This window comes from Falco punctatus, assembly GCF_963210335.1.
Source record: "Falco punctatus genome assembly, chromosome: 3".
Classification (NCBI taxonomy): Eukaryota; Metazoa; Chordata; class Aves; order Falconiformes; family Falconidae; genus Falco; species Falco punctatus.
In genome coordinates, this window is record NC_137582.1 from 51,391,481 (window position 1) to 51,414,823 (window position 23,343).

Consider the following 23,343-nt stretch of genomic DNA (forward strand, 5'->3'; position numbering starts at 1 on the left):
AATCAGGATAAGAAACTTAACACCTCGGGCCTGCATGTCCCTGTCTGCAAAATTTAATATGTCCTTTGGAAGACGGGAAAACTATTTGTGGCTTTGCATACGGAGCACATGGCTGGGACTCGTGGTATAGGTTCAGCTCCTTGCTGCATCCTCAACTCAGTGGATAACTTCGGGCAGCTCCTATCATGTCAGCTTCCTAGGCTGTAAAACAGTATAAACTTCAGCCCTTTTTAAACCTACTTCAGAATTTGAATATCAAATCTTTGGCAGGAGCTGGTATTTTAAATAGCAACATTGGTTTTTTGTTTAGTTGTGGGTTTTTTTAAGTGGGAGAATATCTACTGGTAAACTGGTAAGCATAAATTTACTCTGATCAACAAACACTTCTGTTTTAAAATATTCATGTTAAAAAAAGTAAAATGAGAAAGCCTTGCTCATCTTGCAGGAGAGAGAAGTGAAAGGCAAATACTGAACCTCTACACACACGATAGATGCAGTTTAACTTAAAAGCAAAGCTGCAGTACACAAGTGCATTGCGAGCAAAGTACGTACTTCCAGATCCGTACAACTGCTGATCTGATGTCATGCTCCAGGCTGTGCTTAATGACGTATTTATTTCATATTTCTAGACACAGACGGAACAAACCAGCCCGACAATGAAAGGCATAGCAATATGTCATATGGCGAAGTTGTACAGGCTGCTCCCAAGTCAGCATGGCACCACACTGACAGTATTAATCCGTTACATCTAGTGATGTTGCTGCAACACAAACATAGCAAGGACCAAACTAGTCTAGCTACTAAGGTTTTCATGGAAGTTAAAAGCCCATTCTTCTCCAGTATCAAGGAGAAGTTTCACCACAGCTTCCACATATTTTAAGGTTCCCTTTCTGTTATGGTTGACATTTACTTCATAAAGCACTTAAGAAATAGATGAAAACAAAGTAAGTATTGCTTCCCCCCTTGAAGAAAGGGGGAAATAAACAGATAAAGGTGCCACGACTCTGTAAATCAGGGTAGGTTTCCACAAGGCAAAGCATGCCTAAATAAGATTCCCCAGTGGCAGTTTTTATTTGTGCATTAAAGGTTTATTTATGAAATACACTGAATTGGATTATTTACTTACTGCCCTAAAATCATGTGATGTTAGTATTACCAGCTCTACATTCCTTTATATTGCCTTAGGTATGGATACAAATGGATACAAAGCTTTACAAGACTAAGGAGCACTCCTCTGGATAAAAGGCTACTCAGATGCAGAATAACTTCCCAGTTTCTGGAAAACTGGGCAAGTATATAATTATATCTGTCATCATGTGCTTAACACAGCAGCCTCACAAAATGCCTTTTCTAGGCATAGTTCAGTGTACGATATGACAGGCAGAAGGACAAGAAAACCAACTTGTTGATGGCTGCAGAAAATCACATACAAGCTTATTGCAAAAGCATAATGGAGAACCCCACTCAGAGATTTTCCAGAGAACCCTTCCAAAGGCAAGCAGTGAGATAGCAACCAGTAGCACCTATGACACATCCATGACATGTCAGAATAACCAAAGGTAGACGCACAATAATTAATTTCAAATCTATTGCAAATTTCTGCTTAGGCATGTGATAGAAATAACAGCTTTGCTCTAAACCAGAACCTTCTCCTGCTCAGCTGAAATTTAGACATAGGAAGTAGGAGCTCCAACCTTTCTGCAAATAGAAATAGGTCTTCGCAAAAGCACTTTTGCTCCTTTGTGCTAAATGTGTGCATCCGGACTTCGTTACACAACGCATCAACAGATTCAGAGAGAGGGACAGGCTAGATTTTGCGGTATTGAGACAAACCACACACTTGGGTCTCCAACACATTTCGCAACCACCCGTCAGCCTATGATCAACAATGAGATCCACTGCTGAGGTTATTGATGGCCAGCGATGCCGGTAGCAGCTCTGTTACTCCTCAGGCAGAAAAAAAAAAACCCACTGTGATTTTTCTTCCGACAAACAAGCCAAGTCATCCACATTTGTTTTCATCTAATCGAGCAAACAACTCGCCACTTTAGTCAGATATTTGCAAGCAGCATCATTTCCTGCTGTTTGAGTATCAGCTTTAAGGGGCGTGTTCTCTGCAGAGGCATTGCTTGCTGTCATCCAGGCAGTATTTAAAATAACTGTATGTTAACATAAGGGGAGCTACCGGCTGTATTATCACCCTTGGAGTCGGCAGCAAGGAGCACATAAAACCAGTTGCGTTCCGGGCTGCGCCGCGACCCTTATCAAACAATGCAAACAATTTTAATGAGCTTATCTGCCGGAACATATTGTCAGGGATTTTAATGCAGAAGCGCTGCCAGCAACGCATGCCAGACCATTCAACAAAAATCCCTACAACTGCGACAAAGGACGTGCGCCCCCCCCCCCCCCCCCAAACGAAAAACGATAGATAAATAGAAGATGAGGCTGGCCCCGGCGGGCGGGGGGGGCGGGTGGAGCCGCCTCCCCCACACACGCGCAAACACCGGGGAGGGGGGGGCTGTCACCCCCGCCCCGATCAGCGGGGGTCGCTGGCACCCCCGGGCCGCTGTGCGGGGGGCGCTCGGCCGCGGCCGCCCCGCAGGGCAGTGCCCGGTGCGGTACCCGGGCCAGGCAGGCGCTGCCCGCGCCCCGCCATCCCCGGCCGCCGCCTCCCGCACGGCGCCGCCTCCGAGATCCGCAGCGAGGTGCTGCGGCTCTTTCCAGGGGGAGCTGCCCGCCTGCGCGGAGCTCTTTATTTCCTTCCTTTCCTTCCCCCTTTTTTCCTTTTGTGGTTTTTTTTTGTTGGGTTTTTTTTTCCTTCATTATTTCTAACCGCCTTTCTTCCGCCCGGGCGAGCGAGCCCCCGCAGACATCCCGCCTATTCACCAAGCGCCTGCCAGCCGGACAATGCGAGCGCCGCCGCACGCCGCAGCCCCCGGCCGCCCGCCCGCCGGCAGGGGCTGCAGCCCGCCCGCCTTATGCAACCGCCCCCCGCGCTGCAGACCCCCGGCCGCCGCCGCCCCGCTCGCCGCCGCAGTACCTGTAGGAGCGCTCCCCCCGCACCGTGTGCTTCCTGAAGGGGATGATGGTCCCGTTATCCTGGATGATGTCGTTATTGTTCTCGCCATTTGGGGACAGGGCTTGGGTCGGTCCGGGCATTGGCGCTCCCGCCGCTCCGCAGAGCCCCGCGCTGCTGGTGTGCGGAAGGTGGCGGCAGCCGACTGTCGCCGCCCGCCCGCCCGCGCCGCCCCGCCCCGCCGCGCACGTCAGCCCCGCCGCCGCCGCGCCCCACGTGACCGCCTCTCGCCATGGCAACCGGCCGACTCCGCGCCTCGCCGCCCGCCGCGCCGCGGCCGCCCCGCTGCGCCCGGGGAGGGGGAGGGGGCACCCCGCCCCGCGCCCCCGCACAAAGAGCCGCTCTCCCCGTGCGTGCGGGGGGATCCGCCGTCCCCCGCGGGTGGCGGGCCCGCGGAGAGCGCCCGAGCCGCGGGGCGGCCCTGCCCGGCGCAGGCAGACAAAGCGCTGGGGCAGCCCCGTGCACCCCCCGCAGGAAGGCGTCCCGCTCCCCTCCGGCAACGGGCCGGGGGACGTGCCGCCCCCCCCTGCCCGCCTCCGCCCGTGACAGCGGCGGCTGCGGCTTCGCCCTGCGTTACCAAAACGACGGGGACCTCCGAGCGCGGTAGCCCACGGCCACCCGCCCCTCCCCGCCTCGGGCAGCTCCTCTGGGCTCGGCCGGAGCCCCCGCCCCCGCCGCTCTGCTGCACCGCCCGGGCGGCGGCCGCGCAATCCCAGCAGCGAAGCAGCGCCCGGCGCTCCGCGACACCTTCCCTCCGGTCCGGTGCGCCTGGAGCAACGGCCAGCTCCACCGCCTGCTCCGCCGTCCGCGGCTCGCCAGAGCAGGTTCTGTGTTCCGTACGGTAGGCACTTTAACCAAACCGTGCATAAATGTTAAATGGTATGGGAACACGAGGGTGTCAGAAACCGTGGACTCCTAATCATTAAAAAAAAAGCATAGGAAGGTCTAAGTTCATGGATGCTTTTTCCCCCTGTTCCTGCATCCACTGCTCCGCCTGGATTCCCTCCCAGCCCCAAGCACCAGGATAGCCAAGTGACCAAGCCCTATATCCCTGCTTACAGCTTCACTGAAGAGTGCAGTACAACACCTGCCAAGCTGCACTGCACATCTGCAGCATCCTCCTGTTCCCAGGCTTACACAGGGAAGCAAGCTGATGGCATGACTTGCCTGGGTCAGAACATGAAAGGGGCAAAACCCAAACTTGCCAGGGTAGTGGCGCCGAACTCCTGGCGCTGCCATTCACACAACCCCTCATGTCTTCCTCCCCTTCATTTAAAAGGGTTTCTCATCCCCCCTCTTAGCATAGCTCTACAATTTCTGCATATCTCACCTTGCCTAGACACATCCTTCAAAGCTGGATGTTAACCACAGAGCAATGCCAGTCATAGACAGCAGATCAGAACTTCACCACAGTAAAGCCTACCCTTGTGTCCCAATAGTGGATCAAAACTCACACATTTACCACATTGAAAAAAACTATCCAACTGTTTACAAATTGTTTTCTCTACAGAGAATCCAGCAAGAGCAACTATGGGCACAGACTCTAAACATGTCTCTAAGACCTCAAGGCTGTTGGATGTGAAAAAGCAAGAAGTAGTTGGGCAGATATACCAACATCTTAAAAAAAAAAAAAAGGCACTCCTAAATTCAACTCTCTAAAATTAATTTTAAGGTGACAGATCTATTGGAAGCAATGAGTATTTCTAATGTGTTCTCAGAGGCACATGCTAGTATCTTATTAAAAGGTCTGAAGTATGAGTTTGATCAGGTTTATACCTCAGACTTTCTGTGTGAAGAAAGTGATTTTACAAAATTTTAACCAATCTTTATCTAACCTTTCAGACTGAAATGCCACTTTGCTGAAAGCTTAGTTTACATGATTATGCTCATGATATGGACTCTGGGTTCACAGAGAGCTTGTAAGGTGAATACAATCACTAACTAAACACCAGCTGCACAGCACTTGGACTGCTGAGAAACTACTTGGATTTAAGTCAGATGTATACATTAATACACATAGAGAGCAATCTAACAAAACCCAAATTAGTCCGCCAATTTGTCATGGTCCTCTGAACACCAGGACAGGAGGTTTTATATATTCTTTCTGCCAGGTTTTCAAATATACTCAAATTTTTCTTTCCGTAACTGACCTATAGACATTTGCAGCTGACATACTTGATTGAGAAATCTTGCATTCATCTGGCAACAGTAAACCCACCAGAGAATTGCCTTTGAATCTTTCTCAAAACAAGCAACAAAATACTTTCTGCTAAAAGGCCAGTGTCTTAGTAATGCTCAAGAGCATGGAGAAGCCAGAAATGCTACATGGTGACAGAACATAAAAATAACCTATAGCAGGTTTTTATCTGCCAGGCATAACCCTACCTGCCCTGCTAGGCAGCAAGCAGTAATACACTCCACTACCCTAACTTGTAAAAATATTTTTATTTCTTTGCCGGTGGCAAAAAACCAGAAGCTTTTTTACTGATGTCTCCAAAACCGTTTTTAAAACATGTACTGGCAAAGCTACAGAAGTGCAGGTGAGGACAGCACAGCAGCCTTGCTGCCTCAGACCCCTTCTTGCCTCTGCATTAGGATTCAAGGTCAAAAGAACACACACTACCTCAATGCAACACCTTACCTTTACAGAGGCTGAGCCAGGCCATGGCAAAAGAAGCTTGGTGATGGTTTTCAGAAAGCACATGCTGCTTCGGTTGACCTACCACAGTCGGGCAGAGCACGGGGCACAGTACGGATTCCATATTGCACAGCACTCCCTCCACTTACATCTCTGTTCGAGCACTGCATGCCCACAAACACAACTCTTGACGTGCAGGAAAGCACCAGCATCTTCTTCCCACTTTCACTGTTCTGAGCCAAGATGTCTCAGGCATGGATCCAGTGGCACAGAACAAGAAAGAGGAACCTGGTGCTATTATTAGGTGCCTGTGCATCTGTTCTGCCTTTATAGATTTTACATGAAGTAGGCGTACAAATAGAAAAGCAGGTTGAAAAATAAGAGGTCAGTACGGTGTTGATAAAAAAGCTCCACCTATGGTATGTTGAAAGCACTGAAATCCAGTACTCACAAGTGGTACGCAGACTAAGCAAAGCAAAGAGCCAGGAAAGGAATTAATGCCAAGGGGTGGAATTACAGAACCTGATGTAATAGATCTCCAAGCACCAAGAACCACAGAAGTAATGGCTGGAAAGGACCAACCGATCGAGGTTGTCCGGTCCAATCTCCCACTCAAAGCAGGATCACCACCAACACAAGATCAGGTCATATTTGATGATCATAGTCTAGTCAAATCTTAACAATCTCCAAGGATGGAGATGTCGCATCCTCTCAGGGCAACCTGCTCCTGTGTCACTTTAGCCTGCTGTTCAGTTTCCCACCTGACTTTGGCTACAAGGCAATCCCATACTTCCCCCGGACAATATAGCAAGTACCAGGTGTGCTGCTGATGGGGAAAAGTCACCACCTTACCCCAGCACATGCATTTCAGTACTTTGATTTCTGCCACGGTGAACCAGGCAGAGGAAACACTGGTGAGCACTGCAACAGGCCTGAATGCCATTGTCCAAAATCTGGTTGCTCCTTCCCCCTCAAAGCTTTTGCTTTCAGTTCCTCTCTCCTTATTTGCTCCAGGCTTCACTTACTGCAATAAAAAGGCCATGTAGTGTGATTTATAACGCCTGAGAGTGAAATCCCCTAAAAGCCCAAAATGCAGTGTCAGAAAGACCTCAGGCATGCTCAAGCCAGAATATTATATTAGGCAGCTAATGTGGAAATAAATTATGAGTATTTTAGCACTGATAAGAAGCAACCAATGCACAGCCTCTGAAAACAGAGGTGATGGCCACACTAGAGACTTCTGCTGATATATTTGTCAGAAGATTAAAAAAACACACACAGTTTTAGAGAGCTTTCTATGTGACATAGCCAAAGTATAAATACAATTAATGACTGCAGAAATTCCCCACTGCTTGGATAACTTTGGGGGCAGGGGCTGAGATCAAGAAAGAGATGTTTAACCCCAGAGTGGCCAGCAAACGTCTCTCATTTCTAATATCTCTGTTCATGTTGAAGTTCATAAAGGAATCAGTGTGATATTCCTTGGACTCTCAGAATACACCTCAGCTACAACTTCAAACTGCAGCAAACACCATGTAAGTATGACTATTTTGGCCCATGTGCTTCACTTTTTAGAGAAGTTTCGTGAACACTCCTGTCAGAAGCACAGTTTTTCTACCGGGAAAAAGAATGAGAAATCCTGATTTCAGGCAAACAAGCAGTTAGGAGGTAGCAACAGCTTTTGAAAAGCAGCAGTCCTGGTCAATATAGTCTGCTTTCTAACTGTTCTCATAGTTTTCCTCTATCAGGATGAAGATTAATAGAATTGTGCGAAGCAACAGATTTACACACTGTAGAGCAAAATCAGTTATTTAGCAAGTGTGTGTGTTTATCAGAAACCTGTGCAGAAACAGGCTTTCACTGAAGAAGGTGGCCAACAGCGTTTAGATCTGAAAGTAAATGAATAAAGAAAATCAGGAAGAAAGTTTGGGAAGAGCTAAAAAAAAGTTAATCTGTTAAGTCTTGGTCATATCTTGCTTGTTCAAGGGAGGCCCAGTTCATTAAGGTACATAGACATACTCTGTTCCCAGCATGAGTAGATTCAGTAAGATGGATATAACCATGAGCATGCTTAATTAGGCTGCATCAGAATCGGCCTAATTCCTGATAGCACACACCATGAATAAAAGTTTCATTTAGTAAATCAAGAACAGATGACTTAGGAGATCCAGATTTGCATGTCATCTACGGTAAATACAAATGAGGTATCTGCAACTGCATGTCTATTAGAGCGCACTAGCTCACACCACCCTCAATTAGTGCACAGTTCTGACCTGTAATGATAACGTATTACACAAAAATGTCCATAATGGAATTAGGAACAGCAACGTTACTAGCACAATGAATGTATATCAGATACGATGTGGCATATGATGAGTTTTAAGCTGACCTGGGTTATGCAGAAAAACTCATTTCTCATTCCACTGACATACTGTCAACTGCACTGATCAAGCCAAAGGAAAGCTCCTACTGTGGCATAAAAATAACTCCAAGTGAAAATTCAAAACTATAACTTTACAGACTTTCCTTGTTTACACAGCACCGAATAAAACCTCCCACCTCCACCCCGTTAGTTCATTCCATGCCTTAGATTTCAGGGTGCATTGCATTTAAACTGACCATACCAAACAGCAAATGATAATTTTGTCAGGACAAAGAAACACTGCATGAGTTTTAATAAAACAGCTACTTATCACCCCAGACATCCTGTAGACAAAGAATGAGCTTTCCACTCTTGGGGATTATAGTGCTGCCACTTTAAGCAAAGTCTTGATTATTTGCCTTCCCTGGAGAGAGACAGATAAAGGGAAAGAAAGAGAGGGCTGTCCCAATTACACAATGTGCATGGACCACATACCTATGAGGTAATTCAAGTCTATTTTTAAATATATGGACATATTTATATTTCAGGGGTCACATTTAATATTTTAAGAAGTGTTCTCTGCCTGTGAGGAAGAGTAAACCAAAACTTAGTGTCTTTGTCAGCTAAGCATTCTTGAAAATTTAGTGTAATAAGCTGCAAAGCCAATTTGACCATTAGTGTATGAATTCCTCACTAAAGAGAGAGGTCTTCAAGAGCCACAGCCTGTGGGTATTTTTCTTTAAAAAGGCAGCAGTTACCTTTTGTAGTTCCAGAAATCAAATAGAAATCAGAGGGTTATTTCAAGATTCAAACACTGTCTGCAAAACCAGGATTTTTTTCTTCAAAGAAACAGGATTTCAGAAGCCCTTGAATAGAAGGTATATTTTAAGACTAATTATATGCTTTTAATATTAATTGTTAGATTAAAATTAATAAATAGGTTTACTGGACATTTATTAAATCAAATCCTTTCAGGGTTTAGCTAAATCCAGCTGCTTTAAAGAAAAAGTCCCTAATTCTTATTTAGAAAGAAGCACTCTTCAGCATACAAAGAACTTTGTACCTGAAACGCAAGAAGTTCACACTGAATATCCAAAACATTTTTATCCAGCACTTCCTACATAACAAAAAACTCCAGTGAGAGCAGGAAACACTCACTGAAGGATGTTTCCAAAGAATAAATTTTCACTTCCTTTAACTCCAGACCAAACCAGAATTTTGAATTCTTTGGTGCCTGTTACATTTGTGTTCAGTGATATCTACCAGGTTGTAGCTGAGTTTCAGGCACACCTGGGGTAGCTGCTTTCATCTGAAAACCTGTAAACTGAGGCTGTGATCAATAAATGCTTGGAGTGATGACTTTCTCACTCTGCCTCTAATACTGATTGAAAGGAATTGAGGCAGGAGACTGACTCATGGCTCATTCGCGTGCATTTAGATGGAACTATTTGGCTGGGGCTGTTCTAGAGTTAACATTGCCACTTCCATTTGTATGGAGGCGTTAACTAGCTTTCTAGTCTTGTTTTGTCAGAGTTCAAATGTAAAGACCATGGAAAGCCAAAATAAAAACATTTAAAATGTTCAATTAGTCTGGATTCCTGGATTTTTTCAGAGAATGACAAAACTTTAATTAAATGGGATCTCTCCATTAGGTGAGAAGTCAGGTTGGAGGATGCTGGTCCAACACTAATCCCCACCCCCAGCTTTGGATGGTGAGATAGTGGAACAGGTTGCCCAGAGAAGCTGTGGATGCCCCATCCCTGGAAGTGTTCAAGGCCAGCCTAATTCAGGCGTTGAGCAATCTGGTCTACTGGAAGGTGTCCCTGCCCATGGCAGGGGGGTTGGAACAAGATGATCTTTAAGGTCCCTTCCAACCCAAACCATTCTACGACAAATGAAAGCGAGACTAGTGTTCTCGAAAAAGGGGATTCGGGGTTTTCAAGTTTCCATACAGTACAGCTTACAACTATTACCCTCGGAAATAGTCAGAGCTTCAGACATTCACATCCTAAACAAAATCAATGAAAGAAGTTATAAACAGTAAAAGCCTGGAAGGGTCTGGAAATATGAGAGAGTAGAAGAGAAGTCTAGCATTTCTTTATATATTGTCAGCTGTTGAGGAATCTTTGGCTTTCTTGGAGTTAAAGAGGGGTGTCTGGAAAAATGCAGAAAGATGACAAAATCAGGTAGGAGTGGACAATCTACCCCTCTGTTGTTCCTTCTTACCATTTCATACTGAAAATAACAACATACTTTGAAGGCATTTCAGTCTAGTGATATATTTCATAAAAGCAACATTGGCTTGTGGGAGAGGACAAAGGAGAAGATTTGCAACACCGTTTGTCCAAGGCAGAAGTTTTTCATGTGAAAATCGGATATGGCTGTATCCCACAATAAAGTGATACCTTTACTGGTAGATGATGACTTTCAATATGACTTGTTACATTCCTCCACAGAGAACTTAGTATGTAATATCAATGTCAAGCCAAGAAGTTAACAACAGCCCTTGGGATCAATGATTCTCTGTTCCTATTGTACAACAAATGTTGTGAAGCTGATAGCCATTTGATTTGCAGATGTTATCCAAGTAATTTAATATTCCACATGACTCTCTGGTACCTGCATAACACAAGGAGGAGAAGTATAAACGCTTTGGAATGATTGTTGGCTAAGATCTGTTCAGTGTACTGTTTTGCACCTTGTCCAATATCAGCATTACATATACTCGACATGTAAAGCTTGCACATGGTTTATAAACCACCAAAAGGAACATTACATATGTCAACATTTACCAACCTGGTGCTCACCACTGCTAAAGAGGAAGGGAGAAGGCTGGCGCAAGAAAGTAATGGTTCCAGCAGGTGGTCAATAAAATTTTTGGATACCTTATTACTGGATCAAAAGTGCTTCAACCAGCTGACAGAAAGGGCTGGATCATTACAAACCAAGATCTGAAGGGGTTACTTTGTCCCAGGAAACTGTTAATTAAGCATCTGTCCTCCTACACCCAGCAAAAAGCCAACATAAACATCATTACATACTCTAGCTAATGTGAAAGAAATACAAAGCGCATTCATGCCTGACCAGCATCAAAATCACACTGCCAAGTCATTCAGTAGTGTGAGAGTGTTTCTGTGATTGTAAACCCTGGCCCAAGAATTTGGTCCCTTGCTGCAAAAATACTCTACAGTTTCCTCGGGTCCTTACAGTGTGCTACAAATTATTCTCTTACAAAGCTAGCGCATGTCACATGCTGATCAAATTAGCAAGTGCCAAGTGACACAGAAAGTGGTGTGCTTTTTTGTTTGCATGCTGCCTGCCCCTTCTCTTGAAAACTGCTTTTTATCTGGGTTGTTCACAGTATTTTACAAAAACTAATTTCTGTCAGCTTTGTTCATTTTACAAGCACAGAAACAGGCCCTGCTGTTATGACCAACTTCCTCAAAACCCCATGCAAGCTTCACCCCCAGCACCACTACGGCGAGTCCCCAGCCTTTCTTCCACGGTTTGCCTTCTGATCCATGCAGTACTTCCAGCTCTGCAGCTAAGCAAATCCTATACCCTTTCTCCATTACTACAACTCAGTGACCACCTCCTCCCTTTCATCTCAGGATTTTTTCCACACCTGAGGTTTCCCCATTGTTCTTTCTCCCATTCTTTCCCACCCATCCTTTGTCAGGCATAATCCTCTGCAGGCTTAGGCAATTTTCACTTTCCTTCATCAGCCACCTGCAGAGAACCTGGGTCAAATTGGTCTCCTTCCCTCAGACAAAGTCCCCAGCATACCTATTGTCTGGCTAACATACTGCTATTAGCTAATAACACCTCATTTCATCCAGGCTGAGAGGAATGTACTACAGCACTTGCCTGCTAAGGTGCATGCACATTCACACTCAGCCACCCCAAGAAGCAACACCTGTATTTAAGAGCTGCATAATGCACAGAATTTACACACCTCCTGTGACGTGGCGCTGCCATAAAGAACTGAGATCCCTGAGGCACCTCTCAAAAACTGGGTTGCAAGGATTTGCTTGTGATCACTGGCTCACAGAGAAATCAAGGAGTGCTTCCTCTTTAGGCTAAAACAAATATGCTACATGCAGCTTTTTTAACAGAAATTTTTTTCACCATTCAAAAGGCTCTTAGTGATTTCAGGCTCCTCACTGGTCAAATGTAAGCATCTGAGGCACTCTTTACTTGCTGGCAGTTTCTTACACTTGTGCTTTCTGACTTGCTGTTAAGCATTTAGACCCATAACACACTTGTAAGTAATAGTTACTATTTGCAAACACTAAAGCATTTGGGAGCAAGAAACTGTTTTTCCAAGTACAATTTAACTGCTAGTTTACACAATTCTCTTACTAATCTTAAAGTTTTTGTTTCCTTGTTTATTGATGGAAAACAGACTTTTTCCAATGGCAATGTTTGTTAGCATCTTAGTGTTTACCCTAAGTGTTTTTTAATAAAATAGCCTTCAAATGACAAGGAAAAGTAATTTTCACAGATCACTTTAACCATGTTACACATATATTAGCACTTTGGAATAAAGAAAAAAAAGATTTGCCAACTATGTCAAGAAGTGTATCTTGCTGACAGGCATTCCCTAAGAAGACTTTTGTAAAGTGACATATTAGACCAAGTTTCCATGCATACTTCAAACGCTTTAATAGCCTAGTGCTGCAAGTGCTTTCTTTAGATATTAGCACCCTACAGAACATATACTAAGCACTTTCTGAAATCCTGGGATTTCAAATTAGCCAAAAAATGTTCTTGCCTGGTTGTTAAGAGGCAAAGCTAGTTGGGAGAAAGCTACTACTGGCCTGCTTTAGTGGAAGGTGCATCTGCTACCAGCAACACATACCAATATTGGGGCTTGTGGAGGAGAAATGAGGAAACAAAAAAAACTTGCAAGCAATGTACAACAGTAAATTTTCCTTATAAAGTCAAATTAACAGCTTTTTTAAGAAACACACCTAGTAATTAAATGAATTGTACCACAATGGCTACCATAAATTTGTGGATCAAATGTGATACCAGCTGAAGTACTAACGTGACTTTATTTAAATGTAAGGAACAGACAAAACATAATAAAGGGCTCACGCCTCTACTCTAAAATAGAGGGAGGCCATTAAAAGTGTACATATCTCCATTCTGAGCAGACAAAAGCATACAGAATGTGCATAATCTTATTGAAAAGATAAACAGCTGGATTTACTTGCTTCCATTAACCAATGACCCACTTGTCAAACATAAGCTGTAGATTTAGAAGAGTGATTACATGAAGCCTCTTACATTAGACAAAAAAAGACCCCAGCTATGTAATCAGAGCAAGTCTGAAAATACTTGAGCGCAGACAATAATGTTCTTTTATACAGACACACGGCGAGAACTAGTTCTTCTTGCTAAAACCTACAATATAATGTAAGGGTGTTTCCTATAGTGCTGTTCAGAAGGAGTTTATCCCATGCAGCCCACTCAGGTCATTAGCGGTGAGCCAAATCCGGGCCTCTTGTAAGAGGATGAAGCTCTGATGGAAGCCACTGCCTAAACCTTAATGTGGGGGCACTGCCAGCTTCCTTCTGTGAGGAATGGGTATTCCTAGAGAAGTAAGGCTGGTGCTCCCCGCACTAGATGGTAACCACAACACGTACCTGGCCTATCTAATCACTCAGAGAGGATTTTTAACCAGGGGCAGCAGCTGTGCAGGCTTTGGTGGCAGATCTCCAGCTGAGGCTTTTAGAGCTCAAGCCAGCTGCCATCAACTTTGCCCATGTGTAAGCACCTCCCACCACACACCTGTTGCAGGTTCAAATAGGTACAAACATACCAGACATACAGATGAATACAGCATTTGGGCTTGAGTACAAGCCCTGAATTAACAACAGAGGAAATGCATCAGGGACAAATTACTAGGTCTCAAGACATGGAAAATCTCTAATTTTACCACCTTGCATTGTAACACAACAGCAATGCACACAACAGCAGCCTTTCCACACTCTACCTACGGCTAAACAAGTGTCTAAGAAGGCCGAAGAAGCCATTATTATAAGCAACATTTTTACTGTAAGGACAATTTATACAATTAAGTGCACGTTGCTTCCACCTGACCTCACTTGCATGCTGTGTATGGCCTGCAACTCAGTCTTTACTGTGACTCAGTATATAGGGTGATTTTCTGGAAGCTGCAGATCATGGAGCAACTTAATTATGTAAGAATCCTAGCAGTCAGCTAATGAAAACCAGTGTTTCCAGCCCTAGTGATCACAGAGAAATGCTGGAAAATGCCGATACTTGAACTAAGAAAAAAACCTGAATAATAAAACCAGAAAAGCTAGCAATGACCAAAAAAACCCCCCAAACTCCCCTTCTTTAACAAAAGTGCAATATTTGAATAAGCTCTTTCAAGCCTTTCTTCACTCTTAAGCTCCTAGCAGGCATGATGGGTTTCTGGGAGCCTGTACACCCCCTGGATTTTACTCTGGTGTTGGAGGCCCTGAGCTCTGCAGATCAGCATCCCAGCAGCTGATGTGCAGGTACAGACTTCAGCAGCAGCATCGCAGAGGAGGCCAGGTAAGCTATGCAGCACCTACCACACTATAGGACAGGGACACGTGTCCTTTATAGAAAAGAAGGTACAGATGGGAACACAGCCATGGCACTCTGAGCTCCACACGCCACCCACCACATCTGCAACAGCATTTTGGTTTCAGCTCAGTTCTTTGCCATATTCCTCAGCAACACCTGGGGGTTACCACTGTGTGCAGTCCCCCCCCTGTGCCAGCCCAACCTTCTCTTCCCATCGTCCTTTTACAATACTCCATCCACTTCCTTTCTCCATCTCTTATGCCTTTGCCTTTCCTTCCTTAGATGAAATCTAGGGCTATTTACAACTTCACTGTTAGCACCTTCTGGACGATTAGCAAGTCATCACACTCCCAGTCAGTATTGCAAACAGACTAGCAAGACACAGACTACTAGAAAAAGATGGTCTGTTTTCCTAACAGATCCAGCCTGACAACAGACTCAGAATGGCTGCACAGAATCAGGATGCAAATCAGATCTTGCAATCACATTTGCAAGATTGTATTTATAAAATCTAGAAACTCCTTTGGAAAAACTGACAGTTATTTTTATAGCATCTGGATGTACTGCAAACACTTGATATACCTAGGAGGAATTAGTGGGTTTTTTAAGGTTTTTAAAAAAAGAGGTTTTTTGTTGTTTGGTTTTTTTTTTTGGCTGCTGGAGCAAAACTCAAATCATTACTTGAATCATCCTTTAATAAACGTTCTCCATCTTTTAAATGAAGCACCATTGATAGGCAAGACGCAGAAGGCAAAAGACAACTAGAAACAAAGGTATCATTCTTTGTTTATGCTATTGTATGTTGTCATGGCTTCAACAGTCATGGCATAAAGTAGCACCATTTTGTAACCCCTAAACAGTCATATTGTATATAAAATGAAAAAAAAAAAGATTCTGTAACAATTTGAGCACAAAAGGTACTACTAGTGGCATGAAAACAGTGCCTTTTCTTCATTACAGCAGAAAATGAGGTTTCTATTTAACAAAACCCCCAGCTACAAGGCTATGCGTTTTTGTAACTGTGAATGTATGTCAGTGCTGTTGACAGCTTCTGCGTTGGAACGGATCTTATTATTAACTCTGAACAAAACCACACGTTATCTTTCTGAAAAGCAAAGTTACATTCCTGATTAAACAGCTGCTTTGCTGAGCTCCTGTGGGATAATTTTTGGTATTGGGCACTGAAAAAATAAATATCACCCCAAAGTTCAGAATATTTTCAGACAGCACCATAAAAGGCTATACAAGCTACCCAATTTCTAACTTAAGAAGGGAGTGGGCTGGTGAGCACACAGCCATAAACAAACATTCCACTTTGGTTAACTTTGCTCTCTTAGGTTCAGGATTTCAGTCTCCAGTTTTCTCATGTTAGATCAAAACCAGCTATAGAGCAGCTGTGTCCTGTGCAGGACTGACTGCTAAGCAGATGTCCTCCACTACATTTTGGGGGACCCTGTGGTGTTTCCATAGAATGTAAGTGCTTTTGAAGCACTCTGCTCAGCTCAGAGCTTCACCCATTTTCAGACTTCTTCAGTCTTTTGGCAGAGGTATAAAGCAGCCCTTAGGGGAGTCAGGTCTTATTTGGTGGACATTACAGGGACCAGTCTGAGAAAAGAAGCAGTGGGGAACTGAGTGGGAAACAAAGCACACTTACCTGAAGTAGTATTTTATTCTGCACTGGTGCTGGGAGGTAGGGAGAAAGAAGCAAGAGGAAACACTACTTTAATCTGCCTGGTTTAAGTCATTACATGCACCGTTAGCATGAATGACCAGAGAACATTTGTTTCTGTGCAGGGAAGAGAAAAGCTCACACGGAATTTTTCATTCAGATCTCCCCTGAACAATTCATGATTCAGTAGTTCATCATACAAATATATTTTATTCATCATAAAAACGTATTTATACATATTTTAAATATATTTTCTTTCTTTCCTCCATCTCAAAATGACTGAAATACAACAAATAATTCCTGAGCTAACGTTCCACTAGAAACCAGACTTGCTTTCTAATGTTAGGGTGATTTGTAATTGTTTTAGTGATAACACATCAAACAAGAAATTGTAACTGCCAAAAGCCCCCTTATCTGCATCTTGCACACAAGAGTGCCTCATGTGAGAACTGTAAAATTCCTTGGATATTCCAACATCCATCCCTCATGTTGTGTGTATAACTTAAATAAAAGAAAAAATACACACATTTGTGAGGCTCAAAGGCACCGAAACCTGACTGGAAGGATTCCCAAGCAAAGACTAGTATATAATAGCATGTTACATGGATTTGGCTTTTGTAATTGTAATAGCTTAGCTAATTCTCTAGCAATATAATGAATCTCTGGTATTAGAATGCTGATAGCTAGATCTTTATTTTGACTTATAATAGGCCATAAGACCTAAGGGATTTGGAAAGGAAAGGCTACAACAGTAAGCAGGAATCCATGGGGAATATGCTGGAATGCTGTATGTTGCTTCACAGAGAAGGTTACTTATTGCAGGAAACCTGCACGTGTCACTTAAGTTTGATGAAAGCAGACTGCATACTACCTGTCTAACAATGTGCATTTGGTGGCTGCGCACTATCTCAATGCTCGTGGTTTTCTTCACATCTCCTGTTGCTTCAAAGTACTAGCGACAATGCCAGTATAGCCACAGGGATGAAGCTTGACTATAAGTAGCAGCACCTACTGCTCTGTGCAAGAGTAAAAAGCGATAGGCAAAACCCAGTGTGGCTCAGCACAGGGCATTGCCCCGCTGCACTTCCATCTGCAGCACCTTCATGGGAGGGCATGGGTCTGCAGGGAGAGGACGTTCCGTGTTCCCAGCGCTTGCTCTCAGACGCTTCCTGTAGTCTAGAGCTATTGCTTCATCCTTGAGGCACACAAGCCTCTTTCAGCTCTAAATTATAGACTGTTCTTCTGAGAATCTCCAGGTCCACTCGAGCCCTTCTAATAATAATAATAAAAAAGTCTAATTGCTGTGAAAGTAACTTCTCTCAAAACCTGATGAATCTGAACTCTGTCTTCCCATTTAACTCTCCTTCTCCCAGTGTCAGCATCTCCTTACCTGCACCTGTGCACACAGACAATTCTTGCATTTCCCATAGAACTTACCCTGAAAAATAATTTTTCATGTCTATCATGTATCTAGAGAAATCTTTCTGCAAACATATGTTTTTTTTCAGGGCATTAAATAACTTGAAACAAATCCCTAGTTTGCCTGCAAAACAAGTCTTTAAAATAGCTCAGACAAACCTTTATACTTTTAACTGGAAAGCACAAAGCATCGCTGCAAATCCAGGTGCCTGCTAAAAATTAGTGCTTCATACACTGTAATAGCTTTTCAAGCTTCAGCTGAAATGCGGTCGTATCTTTCAAAATTAAAGTTCTTTCTTGCACAGCCCTGGCATCATTTCAGTGACAGGCATATTTTGAGCACTAACTATGAATAAGGAAACCCCACACTGTATTATTGCAAACCACTAATGCTGCAGTGTGTTCCTTGTCAAGGGAAAAGGCACATACAGTATCCAGCATAGCACGGTGAGCACTGTCAGTAGTGAATCTGTGCAAATAGGAGGTTTATTACCGGGTATCTTATGCTCCATCTTGGCAATAGTGAAGATTTCTTGTTTAATAGCACAGATGTGGCAGCCATGATACAAGGGCAGCAAGTGATGGCAACCGGAGGAAGCGCAGATCTGTTCCAGGCGCATCCCTTCTGAAGGCTTTCTAAACATTGCCACCTCGTGGGGCTCCTATCTCCTGGTATCACTGATCTCACCGCTCACGGCAGATGGCTTCCTGTGCAGATGTCACAGATGCCAAGCTGCGGGCTGGACAGTTTCAGTTAACACCCAGCTCGGGTGGGATGCGGTTTAAAGTCCCATAGGTGGGGATTAAAAAAAGGGGCACCTCACAAATTCTATTTGACATTCATTACTAACCCTGTACAGTGGCATTTTGTGTAGTTTGCTCTTTTTTCACTTAACATTATGAACACAGCACTAATAATGTGCAGACGAGTTAACATTTAATGAAACAATGCAAGAATACAGTTCCTCAAAGCTCCCAGACAGAAGGGGAGAGGGAAGTTAGATTATTGTCCACCTTTAGTTTTCCTTTTTATTTTTTCTTAATTCCTTTCTGTCAACATTTCCTTCTTACTTCATTTAAAACCACAAATTATTTCCAAAAAGTCTGTGTGATCTACTTTAGCTTTCATCAGCTCTGTTTAATGAATAATTCCTGATAACCTGAACCCGTTAATTACATGGTCAAAGATGTTGCAAAGGAATATAACTTTTCATTGATACCAAACTTATCTAGTTACTGTCTTACAGCCATCAAACACAAGTTCTTGGGTACTTTTTTAGTCACTAGCACTGTTACAAACACATACAAGCACACAAACATACTTACTTTGAGCATCCAAACACCTTCCCTGGTTGCCGGCTTGAATTCCTTGCAGCAATTTGGTACTGGAAAGAAAACATGAAAACCTTTATTTTAACAAGCAAACAGGAGAAAAAAAAAAAAAAAAAAAAAAAGGACTCACTGAGTGATCTTTGTCTGTATCAGTTGGGCAGTGATGCAATAGCCGTATGCTAAAAACGGAACAAGAGGAGAACTCCTTCGTTACAATATCCTAATTCAGCTGCATTCACAATGGTTCAGTGTCCAACACATCTGCACAACGATCAGATGTCCCTCTGATAGAGTAGCAAATCTATGAGCTCCCTTATGCAGTGCTACATTCAGAGTTTATTCGTAATTGCCAGGCACATTGCTGTTTCTTCATCTGACCAGGCTTTTTCTTAGCACAGGCAATCAGTTATGACTGTTGCGTCATGCACATAGGGCCTTGCCACACTTGCCTGAACAGCTTTTCAGAGGGAAAAACAAAAATCTACCATTGAGAAACACATGAACTGACACCCAGGAAAGCCTGTGTTTTTGCCAACACAACACAAAAATGCTGACAATTCTTTGAAGTGCCTCGCTTGGCAATGAAGTCATGACGTTGCCCACTGGTAGCAGCCACATCAAGGCCCATTCCCGTCTGTGTTTCTAGATACAGCTGCCATTTGCAGCTAGATTTGTCCTTGCACCCATTCTCTCAAGTGCTACATTACAGGCTACAGAAATATAAGCAGGAGCGACCGTATATGGGTTTCAATTTGTGCCATGAATTACATGCTAGGGTTATATGGCTAAGTTTCTTAATTTGCCTTCTCAGTCAGCAGGAAATATCATTCCTAGCAGGTAAATAATGGTTTACAGTCAGGCCAGGGCTCTGGTTGTTGCTTGTTTTGCATTCCTAGTCAACTAGGTGAGACAGCCCGGCAGGGAGGGGTATTCCAAAGGCATCTATCCCTGCATAACAGCACAAAACTATATCAAATGGGATCTCAGGGGTGCTCAGATTGAATCAGGATTGAAAGATGCAAGAAGCTGCTGCAGGTGACTTGATATTCATCACAAACCTTGTTTCAAGAGGAAAAAAAAAACAAAACAGTTCTTGCTCTAATTCATTATCATCTGGAAAAAGTAAACAGACCTTTAAAGATGGCTTGCCTACAGGACTGGATCCCAGCTCGAGGAGCTGTGACTCATCCTGGCAGAGAACTTGGGAAGGCTGCTAGCAGACTCGAAGGCTGAAGCTACCTTAAAGCCAAACCAGAATGGGAATTAGCTATTAAACATGTTATTGTTTCATTTCTTTGAATCTCTCCAAGCCTCTTAAGCTTTGCTTTTCAATGTACTCTACCCCTCCACCCCCCTCCATTTGTTTAATGTGGAAAGTGATTCCAGCACAGCTGACAAACCTCAGGCATCCTATTGGCAAAGGAACAGCAAATCCATCATGGTATGTTGGCTTTTGCTCAAGTAGACCCTCCTGAACTTAAGCTGGGATCTAACAGCACTACAACAGCTTGTAAGGTTGGGACACTTAAGACAATGGTTAGAAGTAGTAATTTCCCATCAGGTGGTGTTGACCAGAACTTCTGACAGGCAGCAGTAGTGCAGAGACACAGCAATTCCCTTACACATATGAGGCTTAATTTGGTCATGGAATTTTTTCCACACTATACTTTCTGAAGAGTGTGATATTTTTGGCATGTTGAAGACAGATAACTAATTGCCTTCAGTATATAGACCTTGGTTTGAGAAGCATTTGAGTAACACCACCACGCTGAACTTCATTCATCTAAAAGAAAAAAAAAGAGAAGTCCTCACAGCAGAGACCCTCTAAGGCTTGGATACCGATGATGATGATACTTGTACAGGTCATACCAAAGAGGTACATCTTGGCAACAGCTCCTGACTTTTTGCCTCCATACAGGTCCTTACCTGAGCTACAGGGAGCAGTGCAATGGCTATGGCCAGGTGAGATAATTGCTGCTGTATGCAGTACCTCTGCCAGGTCCCCACCTGCTCCGTAAGCCATGCCAACACCTCGACCTGTACTTCTGGCTGGAGATGTCAGAGGAGTACCCAGGCAAGGGAGTGGTAGGAAACACCAGATCATTAAGGTGGAATTTAATTTAGGTGGACAAAGGAATGCAGTAGAGGTCCCAGTTAGTGGGTGTGAGGAAGGTAACGATGGGGAGCTGGAGTCTTCTTTGGAAGGGTGGAGGGACAAAGGCGTGCAATGAAAACAAAGGGGGTGGAAAGGATGTCACATTTCCTCCCACTACATGCCAGGCCACGCACAGCTCTCAGCTGCAGACACTGTCATCGTATCACTGCTCTACATAAACCAGCAAGCACAACTCAGTTCCTCAGAGCTCTTCAACACACCCAGGCTGCACTGATTTTAAACAGGTTCCCATCTCCTAAGGAGTCACCCACCAAGACATCTGAAGAAATTGCTTCTTGTACTCTGGTAAACATAGGAAAAAGGTCAAGGGGTAAAAAGCAAGAGGATGAAGATCTAGAGGATCTGGAGAATGGAAAATACTTTTGAACACAGAAAAAAAATTGTATTTCTTTAACAAGAATTTAAAGAGGAATGTCAGAAAATCCTATATAATGAAACAGACAAGGAAAAAGTATTATGCATGTTTTCAGGACAGAAACTTATGGTTTGTTCAATTTTTTTAAAGTTACATAAAGCTGCAAGTTCCCTGTATTGTACTACCTATTTCCCTGATGGAGGATTTGCACTGGGAGAAAAAGACCAATGTTTATTAGAAAGTGTTTCGAGTTAAGCTGTTAACAGAATTGAGCAGATTTTATTAATAGCCGAGGGCTATTCACATAGTGCATCCAGCTCTCCCCCTCCCACAGCCTGCTCCTGCAACCCCTCCTGGCACCCTGCTGCAGCAAGTCGGGAGGCCATGTCCAGCCCGGGGGGTCAGACGGGTGGTCCCTCCTTTTACTGGCTGTACACACAGCTCTGTAGCCTCTGTCAGTCACTTTCCTCAGATGCAGTTCAGTTACACAGCCTGCTGCTGATGGAAGTGTGTGCTAGCGGAGGCCTCAGACAGGTTTGGCAGACTCTTGCTGTTTGGAGTTTGTGGGATCTTGGGATGTCCAGTGGCTTCAACAGGACTGCCACTCTCCAGGGCTTACCTGGACCTGGTCTCAGGAGGCTTTCACTCTCAGTGCATACTTTTTTTCCTCTGTGAACTTGTTTTCTGGTGGCTATTGCTACATCCACAAACTTAGTTACCTGTTGAACCCATTCACACAAACGGACACAGAAGGGGCTTCTATGACAATATCCCTTGAAATGCTGTAAAACATTAAATTTATTTTGAATGAATATGATTAAAAAAAAGAAAAAACCTAGACAAAACAAGAATTGGAGAAGAGGGATATTAGAAAGCAAGCTGAAAGCAAAGCAACTAAGTGAAAAAACAGTACAGGTGATCTGCAGAAAACTAGGTACATCATGTAGAGGCAGATCATATAGTCATGCTATGAAAAGTAGTACCAATAGCTGTTAGTCTGAAGGACCAAGGAGGACAAGTTAGGACAGAATGTTATTAGGGCGATTTAAATCAAATGCTTTCTAGTACATTTGACAATGTATTTTCAAAACTTTGTCTCCAGGAACTATATTTCCCATGCAGGAACAGAACCCTGCCTTCTGCTACTGTGTCTCAGCGCACTGGGTGCTTTATTCCATACTGCACAGATCTTTTTTCCTTCCTCCTGCCAAGGACTGGGAATGCGATGTTGCACGAAAACAATTTGTAATATAGGCTGACAGTCACCTATTATTGCCTCAAATACCCTCAGTGGTTACAGAAAACTTCAAACCCAACTTATTTTTAGCAACAGAAAGAATTCAAGCAACCCCCTTGTGGCTGCTATCCAGGCATTTACTGAGTGGAGAATAGCTTGACAAATTATAGAAATGGACAAACTCCTAGTGTAAATCAGAAAACAGTGTATATCACTATTTGTATATGCTTTCCTTTTGAAAAGAACTGAGAGATTAATTTTAAAGCTTCCAGTGTCAAAGGGAAGAACTGCTGTTTTTATGAGCTGTGCATGATTCACAAAAACCAAAACAAAAACCCCAATACACTTCACAGTTTGGCAGATTTCTCAACTTACTGTTAACAGCCCAACCCTATGCTGTCTCACTGTTCCTGGGTAAGTCCTCTGCACCTACTCAGGGCTGGGCTCTGCAGCAGTATATGGAAAACATGACGACTCAAAGCAAAGAAGTT

At 43.7% G+C, this 23,343-nt stretch overlaps 1 protein-coding gene across 5 annotated transcripts in view; it reads right to left on the bottom strand.

Moving 5' to 3' along the window:
* Window positions 1–23,343, bottom strand: part of MAPRE2 (microtubule associated protein RP/EB family member 2) — a 99,937-nt gene that overhangs the window by 53,848 nt on the left and 22,746 nt on the right. For 2 of the 5 annotated variants that reach the window (XM_080381510.1, XM_080381507.1), the window contains exon 2: window positions 19,079–19,137. Coding sequence is in view for 3 of the 5 variants with exons in the window: in XM_080381507.1 (XP_080237633.1) it covers window positions 19,079–19,137 (59 nt within the window). In the remaining 2 variants the exon portion in view is untranslated. Of the gene's footprint in view, window positions 1–3,043; window positions 3,250–19,078; window positions 19,138–20,216; window positions 20,297–23,343 lie in introns of those variants that run through there. The other 3 variants (XM_080381508.1, XM_080381509.1, XM_080381506.1) reach the window with 3 other exon arrangements.